At 39.3% G+C, this 12,315-nt stretch overlaps 2 protein-coding genes across 4 annotated transcripts in view; both read left to right on the top strand.

Annotated features, from left to right (window-relative positions):
• Positions 1 to 434: 434 nt before the first annotated feature.
• Positions 435 to 4,147, top strand: bpgm (2,3-bisphosphoglycerate mutase). Of its 3 annotated transcripts, XM_061721031.1 has the most exons (4): positions 438 to 516; positions 616 to 683; positions 835 to 1,460; positions 2,993 to 4,147. In XM_061721031.1, exons 3-4 carry the CDS (start codon positions 860 to 862, stop codon positions 3,166 to 3,168), a joined length of 777 nt encoding a protein of 258 aa, XP_061577015.1. In that variant the 5' UTR covers positions 438 to 516; positions 616 to 683; positions 835 to 859; the 3' UTR covers positions 3,169 to 4,147. The 3 variants fall into 3 exon arrangements, with proteins under 3 accessions (XP_061577016.1, XP_061577015.1, XP_061577014.1); XM_061721032.1 differs by lacking the exon at positions 616 to 683 and having other exon boundaries at positions 435 to 516; XM_061721030.1 differs by lacking the exons at positions 438 to 516; positions 616 to 683 and having other exon boundaries at positions 718 to 1,460.
• A 1,409-nt stretch (positions 4,148 to 5,556) lies between these two features.
• Positions 5,557 to 12,315, top strand: part of cald1b (caldesmon 1b) — a 31,267-nt gene continuing 24,508 nt past the window's right edge. The window contains exon 1 of the mRNA XM_061721034.1: positions 5,557 to 5,585. The gene's annotated coding sequence lies outside the window, so the exon portion shown is untranslated. The remainder of the gene's footprint in view (positions 5,586 to 12,315) is intronic.

Here is a 12,315-nt window from a genome sequence, read left to right on the forward strand (position 1 = left end):
TTACTGTACAGTGAGCAAAAATAACCGAGTCAAATTCCCTGTCTTGTTTGACCTGACTTGGTCAATAAACCTGATTCTGATTATGATAAGCACATTCAATGTATTTTCCAAAAATCGTTTTTTCTTACAACAATTATAAATACCATGTATTTTATACCCATATATGAAAGATAAGGTCCACACTACAAACTACAGCTGAGCCACTGACACAACTCTTTCCCTCCCTTTTTATTTCCTCCACTGTGAAAGTGCACTACTTTCTTCCCCTCCTAAAATGGCCATAACGTTCACTGAGGGTTCCGCCCACATGGAGGCTTCCTATTGGACAGCGGTACGTCAATCGTCAGCGTTCAGGCACCGCTGAGTCACGCCCACAAGCGGAATCCAGCCTTCCCATTGGATATCCAACACGTCAATCATTACCGGTCTGGCAAGGCTGCTGTGGCCTGCAGCTTACTGTCAACAAACTGTCGAAGTACCAGCCACATTGAGGCCGGATTTAAAACCCCACAAAGGGTAAGCCGGTGTTTTTCTAATGTTTTTATGTTCAAATGAAATTCCCAATTCTTTTAATATCGGGTTCTACTTTTTTTCTCCATCCTGTACTGTGATAAGAAGCAGCATTAACGGCCAGTTCGTGAGTCCTAGTCACCCCATCAGTTTAGTTGAAAGGCATCCAGCAAGTGCGTGTGTAATGACATCTATTTTTATCTTCAACGCTACTGTTGATAAGAGTAAATAATCTAGCCTGCACTGCAGTTTCATTTCTGCCTTCCTTAACCCTGTCATGTTTGCATGCATTTTCTTTTTTTTCCTTTGTTTTAACACATGCAGCTTCCTGCTGCAAGAAGGACCTCGGATGTCCAAGCACAGACTGTTTCTGCTCAGGCATGGAGAAGGTGCCTGGAACAAGGAGAACCGTTTCTGCAGCTGGGTGGACCAGAAGCTGAGTGAGGGTGGGGTGAAGGAGGCCCAGGACTGCGGCAAGCTCCTGAAGGAGCAGGGCTACAAATTTGACTTGGTGTTCACCTCCATCCTCAGCCGCTCCACCCACACAGCATGGCTGGTGCTGGAGGCCCTGGGTCAGGAGTGGGTCCCCGTCATCAAGTCCTGGAGACTGAACGAGCGCCACTACGGGGCCCTCATTGGACTCAACAGGGCTGAGATGGCTCTCGAGCACGGCGAGGAGAAGGTGAAGTTGTGGAGAAGGAGCTACGATGTCACTCCACCTCCCATGGAGGAGTCCCACCCTTATTTCCAGGAGATCTACAACGATCGCAGATACGCTACTTGCGATGTGCCAAAGGAGAAACTTCCCCGATCTGAGAGCCTGAAGGATGTGTTGCACAGGCTGCTGCCATACTGGGACAGCAATGTCGTCCCAGAGATAAAGAAGGGCAAGACTGTGCTCATTTCTGCTCATGGAAACAGCTGCAGGGCGCTGCTGAAACACCTGGAAGGTATGTTCCTGAACTAAACCCAGCTCAAATGAACAGTGCTCTTTGAGCTTTTTGTCTGTGCTGGGTGAATGTATTCAGTCGAGATCTGCAGCTGCCCCTGCACTTTACAGTCTGCCATTTCTGGTTATCAGTCATTAAAAGAGGAAGGGCATATTTCAGATCCAGAAATGGAAGGTTGAACTTGTGTAAAAAGGCCACAGAGTTTATGTTACATTTGGCCGTGGACATGAAATCCAGGCTGACCTTTATATCCCACATGTAAACCATGGGGGCTGCGTGGGCCACAGCCCACTCAGCAACTTATCACACATTTTTAATTGCAATGTAGAATACATATAGCCTGACATTACAGCCCCACCCCTAAGTATATATGTTAGAAGAAGATAAGACTGAAAACTCACATGTTTTAAAGTGCTGTGCTTCACAATCACAACTGTGGGGGCAGGTTTTGTGTAATGACAAGAACAAGTACAACCAAAAGTTACTAATTGGATCAACAAGTTTTTACTGCAAAACTGACAACTGTCACTCCAAATCCACTGCATGCCGTAATGGACGTGTTATGTGGCTACAAGTCTGGTTGCCTCGGTCACATGCTTCCTTTCTCTGATGAGCTTTGTGTGCAGTGGTGTTCAGATGTGGTTCCCTCTGCATTCAATGGGACGGCCCCCCAGATGTTTCAAAAGTATTCACATTCATTACATTATTCACATTCATTGATACTTCAACTTCTACTCCTGTAGAAGTTGAAGTATCAACTCAAGTTTTTTACTCAAGTAAAAGTCTAAAAGTAATGGTTTCAAAACTACTTAAAGTATAAAAGTAAAAGTAATGTAAGGGGGAAAAAAGCCATTAAGGACAAAAGCCATTGAAAATGAATGCATCTTAGTAAAATGCAAATATATTAAAGAACCATATATGTGTACTATTGAACATTAACATGTGTTTCAGAGAGCAGGAGATATGATGACTAGTTGCCTATAAGTATTGTAATGGTGCAAAAAGTCAAACTTCAGAGGCATGTTATCATTTATCATAACATTTATTGGAATGTACATCCAAGTTTAGTTGCAGGAATCTGAGGGAACGGATGTAAGAACAAAACTGGACAAGAACATCTGAAACAACCACAACCAAATTCACTCTATCCGGATGGAGCAATTTAACTGGATAGTTTTTTTTAAAGGCCAAAATGAAATAGAGTAACGAGGCTGTTTTTAAAATGTAAGGAGTAAAAGTAAAAAGTCGTCTGAAAAATAATTACTCCACTGAAGTATAGATAACCAAAACTTCTACTTAAGTATTTGTACTTCGTTACTTGACACCTCTGCTGCCCTCCCTTTGTATCGAAGAGGAATAAGATAAGGATGGCTGGCTAGGCTACTAAAAGTAGCTGTAACCTACAGATTTATTTTATAAAATTTGGTAACATACTGTCATAATGTTGTAAAATCATTGCAATTCATTATGGGGATGCTTCTAAGAAGCATTAACCAACTACTAACTAACTAACTAACTTCTCTGTTTGACAGGCATATCAGATGAGGACATTGTCAGTGTGACTTTACCTACTGGGATACCCATTCTGCTTGAACTGGATGAAAACCTCCGACCTGTGAAACCTCGACAGCTGCTTGGAGACCAGGCGAAGATTCAGGCAGCCATTAAAAAAGTGGAGGACCAGGGAAAAGTAAAACCATCAACTTGAACACATCAGCCTGATGGATCATAAGGCTCAAAACAGCACTGTTGTTGTTGGTATATTGTGGTAAAAGCCAAACTCTTTAGCAGACTGGAATAACTCATTACATAACAGTCAAGTTGCATATGTGTATGACCAGGATACAGTTTGAATTTGTTACTGAGCAGACTAGTTACTCAAAAAAGGAAAAAGTTGTATTGTAAATGTTTCAGCATGGTGCTGAATTGTGTTTTTTGTAAGTGCTGAGGAAAACTCTCTGAATTGACCTTGTTTCTGCCTGTGTGTAGATCGCAAAAGGGGTTATTTCTTTATTTATTTATTTATGCACTCACTCTCAAAGTTTACCTGTCTAATTAGACGTAAATTAATGAAGGTAATCAGCATAAAAATAGTTTAATTGCTCTCCTTGCTAAATGGAATTTAAACATGTGCCTTCGAAATGAATTCAGCCACTATAGTGTGTAGCTAAATGAATGCCAAACACGTCTTTTATTTAACAGTAAAAGCACTCACTAACAAGTCTTACCCCCAAAACAAATTGAGAGCCAGGCTATTCATTCCAAGAATTGGGCAACTGAATGCCACATAAATGCTGTATGAAACAACATCTATGTATAAATTACTCTGGTATGCTGGTATGTTGGTGTGGTCAGTGAGTCACCTGAATATGCTTCTTGGTGTGGTTTATGGATTGCATCAATTTTGACACGCTGTAGATTAATGTTAAAGCCCTGTGGCTCACAGTGGCTGATAACATATTGGTGTGATTGCTGTTCAACGCTTTGCACTGTTGGATGTTATTTAACAAGCGTTTTTGAAAAAATGTGTTCCATATTACATACCTATGAATATTTAATATTTTTGCTATAATAAATATAAACATTAAAGTGTTAAATACAAGTATTATTTTAATTTTCTAAATTATTACCATTCATGTGTCTGTGTCTTGTTCTTTTTTTTTATATATATTGTAGGTCAAATATTGTGTGTTGTGTTCTGCTTCTCTGTTTCTGTTACTTTGTACACTGGTTTTCTAGGTCAGAGGAAAAAGAAGTTAAGAACATGAATTTGCAGATATTTTTTGGTAGAAAACACTGATATGCTTCTGATTTAATCGAACAGCCCTGCTGCTGTTCTCACTGTTTCAGGCATTGTTTCATAAAATAAAGAGCCCTAACTTTCTGAAACGCTCTCTGTCTTGTGGTTCATTTGAAGCTGAGTTTTATCAGGTCATTAATTACTTTATAACAAGGAAACATCATAGTTTTGTAATCTGAAAAAACAAAATATTAGTATTTAGAAAAAGTAAATACATTTCTGCAGCTTGAAACAAGCCCGAATCACTGCCACTCCACCACAGCCGAACATCTTCACCTCCGTCTCGTCTGTCCAAAGATCTACATAATTTTAAGACTTGGTAAACACTAGGAGAGAAAAAGAGGAGTCTTTCCCAGCAACCTTTACAAATCATATTGAAGCCTGCAGTCTGAGCCTCTGGCTTTTTGGAGTTTCTCTGATCATTGCAGAGTCTGACCATGGACTAAACGTACTGGGATGTCAACACCTGGGAGCATTTGTGTCTCCATTTGAGAATAATCTTTCTCACTTCATGAAGAAAAAGTGCATGTGGTTTTAGAGACTGTCTTTTTTACCCTTCACAGATTGATTGGTGGCGACACTTGTTTTTCTAAGATCAGTAATGACGTTGTTCCTCCTTGGTGTTGTGTCAACACACACCTGAGTGCTTAAGGCGAGCAAGCTGCAAAAACGTCTGCTTTTATAGAGGCACTCGGACCTGCCGGTGATCAGTTAATCAAGTGCATGTGATCAGCAGCACGAAGCTTTAACTGACCCTCTTCATTCCTGCAGAGGAAGTAATGGTATAATTTGCTTTTCACGTTAACTATTGCTTCTACATTTTGGCTTAGTTTAATAAAATGTTGACACTGCATGTGTCTGTGTTTATCTGAGGACCATGTCCTGATACATAAAACCACAGAAATGACTTAAGGGTGCGTTTTCTTTTTCACCTGACTGTGAATGCAGTGCGCCGACACTTTATCAAACTTGAGTCACATAAAAATATGATGAAAACAAAACGTACATAATGTGATTTCTAATTTGCCAGAAATACATTGATCTGTGTTTATGGTCTTTTAATGATCATGCAACCAATATCAGACCAACAATTCTACAAGCAAATATCTGAATGTGTATAAACTAGAACATATAGTTACATGACAATATAAATACTTGTGTAAAGTGAAACTGTATGCACGCACACACATATTAGCTCTGCGTGAGAATCCCTGAAGTGAGGCTTGAGCAGGCGGAGCTGCACGCTGCACACTGTGCTTATAAACCTCTGGTTCCTCCTCATCTGCTGATTTCCAGCAGGAACTGTCATTTTGCCTGCAGGCCTGGTAAGTGTGATATATTTTTAAGAACATCTTCTGCAAGTTTATCTACAACTAGTTTATAAAGTGGTTTGCATATACAATGAGGGACACTGGGTTGTGTATTAATGTTAATTTTGCAAACATTTTAATTTTGTGATCATAGATGAGCAGATACTGCACTTACATTTGTGTTGGTTGAATGGTCCTGCATCGTCTAATGTGGTGGAAAGGCAAACTTAAAGCTAATTAAATAGAGCAACTTTATTTAGTTTATAAATGACTATTGACAACAGTTGTCAAAAAGATTGTTCAAAATACTTACCTGTTGTGAGAAATGAGGTTATATTTCACACTGTAGTGCTAAAGTTGTTGATGTAACAACTCCTTCCACTTCTTCTGCCACGGAAAGATACACTTTTCTTTAAATGGAAATAGATGTTTCAAAATATGCAACTTAATCTTTCATAAATATACCCGAACAGCAACATTGAGACATCCACAGCGGAAGAAAATGAAGAACTAACGACAGAAATGAAAAGAAATACAGTTGATGTTGAAATGGCTCCTTGATTTAGAAATTGAAAGTAGTTTTTAGAGACCGACATCCTCCGCAAAGGAACAGCTGGAAAGAAACAGGAAGAAGTGTGATGTGAAATATTTGTTTGTATCTTGAACTTGACCTTTGATAGTAAAAAAAAACAACTATAAAAAATATACCAACTCTTTCACTGCCTACCTTAGCTCTCTGATATCTTGAATGTGAAAGTTGGAGTTCTTTTTCTGCAGAGGGATTTCAAGTAGAGGGCACCACATCAATGTTAGCAACATAAAATGTGATTAGGTAGGTGAGGCCTGCATATACTGCATATACTGAGTGACAGAGATATAGCAGGTTGCTCACCCCGTAATTTTAATCTGAAATATGGCACTAAAGTTGGTATAGGCATCTTCAAATAAGAAGATTCAGGCTATTTCTTTTGCAGGAGCAAATTAGCAAATGAGTTGCATTAGAAGGCAGAAGTCTGAATCGTATTGGTTTTTGATGCTGATACATTTAGCAGGCATCTGCCTGCGTACTCGCTGCTGTTAGACATGCCAAGTCACACTCCTATTCCCTAGATGGTATCGGAGATAAAGACTCCAACAACGTCTGCAGCGTGTGAGACGACAGGCTGATCTGACTGGGGACTGGAAATGTGTTTGGATTTTCAGGGCATTCTCCCTTCTCTCTGTTGATGATTGAAATCAGACTGCGTCAAAGTGAAAACAGCTGCCTTGGCATTTTCTGAAAGTTGTTTAGAACACGTTTAACTTCAAGCCCTTCATAAACCTCCAGTCTTTTGTGCTTAGAGTAAATGTAGTTCGACAAAAGACGTGGTGACACATCTAGCTGAGGATGACTTATGTTTCATTAGAAAAAAGCTGCTTTGAAATAACCAAGTCCACATACTCTGCATGGAGTCTGTGACAAACGAGGATGGGATATGTCCTAGCCTTTGAAAACACATATATGACTTATTAAACTCGCTGGGCTCGAAAGCTGTCATTAAAAAGCACTTGTGTCTCAGGCGTGCCAAACAAGAAACCGACGAAGGGATAATTCAGCGGCTGGTGTTTTCATGTAATCACAAATGAGTCTTTGTGCTTCTAAAAAGGTGTCATTTGAGAAATTCTGCTGGCTCTCTGCTTGTACTGGTTGAGTGTCGGTGGCTCTGACGTTAATGGATCCATTCATTAGTAATCAGTTTGTCATGCCAGTTGGAGTGTTTTTTTTTTTGTTTTGATTTTTTTAAATGAATTGTGCAGGAGAGGAAAAGAAGCCCGAAGGGCTTATAAAAATTCCTCCCCCTCAATACAATATCACCAAAACAAATCAATCAATAGAAAAAGAATAGAAAGGAAAAAGAAAAGGTAAAATAAAACAAAGAAAAACACAATAAACAGCCAAACAAAAATATCCATGAAATGGCAATTTCATTTCAGTAAAAATAGCCTGTTAATTTTGCCTATATAAAAGATACCCCACTAAGTTGGTCCTAAACATTTTTAAGGATGACACTAACTTAAGAGATCTATCTAAACATTTCCAGAGTTGAGGCCATGGAATTTGATAAAGGATTGGTGACTGCAGGTACGACAAAGAGGTAATTGAGGTAAAAGAGGTTTTTAAAGAAGGATCTTATTTATATGTCCATCTTTTCCTTTTCCACGTCTCAAGGTGGTGCAGATTTTCAGCCATTCAAGTCATAGTAATCCCAAAATAGAAACCCCACAGAAAACCACTGAATCTCTTTTTCAGAGTTTTCAGGACATTTCCCCTATTATTCGATAGCATACTTGGTTCTGACCGTGGTGGAGAGTTTTATTTCCTCCTTATCAATCATTCAGTCATTAAACAGAAGAGGTTTCCTTGGGCTTCCCTCCCCAGATAGTTTCACAGCCCTTAACACCTTCTTTCACATGAATGAAACAGGTCACGTGTAGGTAAAGTATTTACACGGAACAAAAGACTGAATACTGAAGAAGTCTTTAAGATGAGAAGGGAAATATCTTCAACAACCAAGAAAATAGTTCTAGTTCTAGTCAGGATTTAGGAATGTCAAGTATTATTAAAATCAGCAGCCATAATCTGTCTCTTCTTTTAAAAAAAGACAAGATTTCAGCTTGTACAGCTAGCAGCATTGCCAAAACTGATTCATAATGATTGATGACAATGGAAACAAGTTATTTTTAGACTGTCACTTCATACAGCAGCAGGTATTTCATCAAGTAAACTTCGCTTTCTTTCTGTGGCTTTGCATCTTGCCAAGCTGGGATACAACAACTGACAGTGCCTGCGTGCTTCCTTAAAAGGAGGCTTAAGTTCACTATCTGAGCCGCTGGGATGCGGACCAGGGAGAGCACAGAGCCACATCTGTTTCCACTGAGTCCCCACTTGAAGAGGAAAAAAACTGTAGCTCACCTTCGTGTTTGGATTCAGTTTGTCACCAGACATGTTGTATTCCACTCTGTGACCATCAGCAGGGGAACGGCGAACACCACTGATCAGGTGATCAGGTCAAGGTCAAGACAAAACTTAGCTGTAGTTCACAAATACTGGAGAGCTGCAGGGACAAACGATCCTGTCAAGCTCCTTCTATAACGCTCACAAGTTCTCGCTTCACCAGCTGATGTTTATTAGTCACATGACAGTGCACAGAGCCTTTTAACAAAACTCCACGCAAACATTTTGATGAGCGACATAAAAGGTCACCATGAAAGCAGGTTGGGGCTTTTAAACTGGCTGGAATTTGAATCCTTGTCATGGACTTTTTCATATGTGACCATGTTTGGTCATGTGGAGTAAGCAGCTTTGGCTCCATGATTGATTGCAAACACCTCTCTGGCAAATGTTTAGCTTTATGGAGCACTTTCTCTGTCCTTTAATTTGAGCCTCGTCTGGTTGTGGAATACAGAATAACTACATTATCCATGTTTGTATATGTTTTTCATATGGACCTGTGAGGCTGGAGATATTGATCAATAGACAGAAAATTGTTCATTTGCTTTTGTGTGTCTCTCTTTTGAAGTATTTGTTGGACTTCAAAAAAGTAAATGTAGAAAAAGGTGGAGTGTATATGCAATTATTTACTTACTTATACTTATATACACATATAAACTTGCCACCCTTGCTCTGATTTTTGTATCTATTATGAGTTGATGTAAACCCCTGATCAGAAAGGTTTCTGTATTATGTCTGTTTTCTTGTGTCTCTTTGTTAGTTGTTCTGACACATGCAGCATGCAGAACATGCATATTTCCTCCTGTAGGTTTTCTTTTTGTTCCACGGACAGTTTGTATAATATTGATTACACAGAAGAGCTGTCTGGTGACTAATTTCCGGCTGTCTTTATGACTTTCCTGACTGATGCCATGTGGTTCAGAGTGACGTGCCAAACCAAATGTTAATAATAGAGTAAAATCAGTCTTGAATGGAAGAGCGCTGGAGCGCCTTCCTGATATGTCTCCTTTTGATCTCTGATTAATAGGTTTGTAGACGATCTGTAAAGAAAGAAACCATCACTGAACCAGCAATTGCAAAGCCAGACAATATACAAAAAACACATGGTGTGTACACAAAGCTGGGAAAAACAGAGACACGAAAGAATCATGTGGTTAATGTAATTATGAAGCTTTCACTGAAAGGTTTTTGAGTTTGGTTTCGCCTCCCAGTCTCCTGGCAACACTGGCATTGAATACTTCCAAAAACTAAACACTCACTTTAAAAAGTTGATGTGCATGTAAACGTACTGTTTTCTCTATATTTCAATCAGAATAAGATAGCAACACATTCAAATAATGAATGCAAAATAATACAGAATAATTAATGCAAGCATGTAAAATGTGCTTAAATTCACCAAAAATTACCACTAGGTTAGCATCTCTGCTCTGTGTGACTGTAAAAAATAATTAAATGAATAAATGAATAAATAAATAAATAAATAAATAAATAAATAAATAAATAAATAAATAAAGCCTCAGGGACAGAGAGTCTGAGAGGACAGGAAAAAGAAACACATAGATGTGTCTAAGAGGCATATAAGAGAAAAATGTTATTTTAATAATAATCACATACATACACAGGACGGGTAAAGAGTATCATAAAAGGTTCCCCACCAGAGCAGCATAACTAAAGTTATGGTTCAGGGGACCCAAACCAGCCTCAACCAAAAGTTTGACCAAAAATGATAGTTTCAGGCCTAACCCCATGGGGAGGATTGTGTTGCAAATTCAAACTGATGGTTCCAAGAATGAGGGGCCAAAACTTGATTAATGGCGGTCTAAGCAATATAATACAAAACACTTATATTTTGAGTGGAAGGGGCAGCACGGTGGCTTAGTGGTTAGCACTGTTGCCTCACAGCGATAAGGTCCCCGGTTCAACTCCCTGGCCCGGCGGGGTCTTTCTGTGTGGAGTTTGTGTTCTCCCTGTGCTTGCTTGGGTTCCCTCCGGTTACTCCAGCTTCCTCCCACAGTCCAAAAACATGCAAATAGGTTAATTGATGATTTGAAATTGCCTGTGAGTTTATCTGGTTGTTTGTGTATCTGCGATGGACTGGCGACCTGTCCAGGGTGTAACCCCTGCCTCTTGCCTGTTATTAGTTGGGATAGGCTCCAGCAGACCCCCGCAACCCTGCAAGGGATAAAGAGGGTATAGAAAATGGATGGATGGCTTTTGAGCGGATGTATGATGGCATTTTGATACAATTTTTTCTCACGTCGTTTCAGGTTGTACAACTAAGGCACCAGCTCTGCAACTGAGAATAGTTCCCATCTGAGTAACATTTGCTAAACGCCACAGCTGAAGTGCCTTATCTGTAACATGCAGGGCAGGCGGTGTCACTTAAATTGTCAAAAAGCCAGGTTACCACTTTTTCATGATTCTTAAACTTCAAATTCCCAAATATTTATCTATTTGTCCAGATAATGGGTTGCAATTACTCAACTTCCTCTATTCCTAGAGGATCAAGTCTAAAAAGTGTAATCCTTTTCCTGGAAAAGTTTTATTGGTGCAGTGAGGGTTTTAGAAAAAGACATCTATAGGCCCTTTCTGTTTGTACGGCTAAGTGTCTGTATATGGTAGTGGCCATTGTGAAGACTAAACTGCCACATGCTCGTGTTCGAGTATGATCCACTGCTCGCTGTAGGTGGCCTCCTCTGAGGTTCTGAAGATGAAGACATCAAAAACAAAAGGACGATTCTGAAGTGGGCCTCTTCAACATAAACTTAAAACACCAAATATGGGAGCAAGGCGGGCTGGCCTAACTACCTTAGAGCTGGTGGACACATATATTTATAAAATATAACATCAATGGAAATTTGGAAAACTCACAGCTGTGTAATAGAAACAGAAAATAAGTGTTACATCTTCTTGACTCTTAGAGCTCAATAGTATGGTGCTAAAATTAGCACCTGTAAAGGGCCAAAACTGTTTAGGTTTGATATTTATATACTGATTTAAATTATTACCCTAGTGCAGGAGGGTAACAATTTGGTATTTATTTGTAGTATTAAATGTAAGTTTGATTAACACTGTATATCTCCATGTATGTCAGATTATTGTTTTTCTTGTGCATATTTTTTCTTTAAAATGTATCTAATTTATGTATCTAATCTAAATTTAATTTTACATGTTCAGTTGAGTTCAATGTTGACTTCTGTGTGGATCACCATGATGAGTACCATGTTGAAGACAATACTGGTTACCATGTTGGGTAATTTGTTGGGTAGCCTACTCTGTTGGGCCTATGCGAATCACAGTGGCTGTGTAATGAATGGGCAGGGGCCCAAAATGGGTGTCTTATATGAGTCCCACTTGATAAATATGGAACTAGCAACAATGTTTAAGCTTTTTGTCTGAAATTGGAAAATATTGCCTCGTGGACCAAGACAGCTATTGTATCTGTTCCCAGGAGTAAACTTGAGATTTCCTTACAGTCTATCTGTGATTAGTTTAAGTTTCCTGTTGTACAGCTGGTAATTGTTGGGTACCAGAATGTATTGGTAGTTGCTTTGTGTTGGTGCTAAACATGTCTAGCCAAGCCAAACAATATAATGGCATGACGAATCATTGTATACCAGTTAGGAGTTACACAGAAGTGACCTGTGTAATTTACCATGAGCTAATTACTTTTGAGAAACTCCAAGCACTGAGGGCTAGAGTACACATTTCTTCTTCTTCTTTGTAGATTTACTGTTTTGTGTTGGTTGCTAC

Source organism: Cololabis saira, chromosome 5 (assembly GCF_033807715.1).
Source record: "Cololabis saira isolate AMF1-May2022 chromosome 5, fColSai1.1, whole genome shotgun sequence".
NCBI lineage: Eukaryota > Metazoa > Chordata > Actinopteri > Beloniformes > Belonidae > Cololabis > Cololabis saira.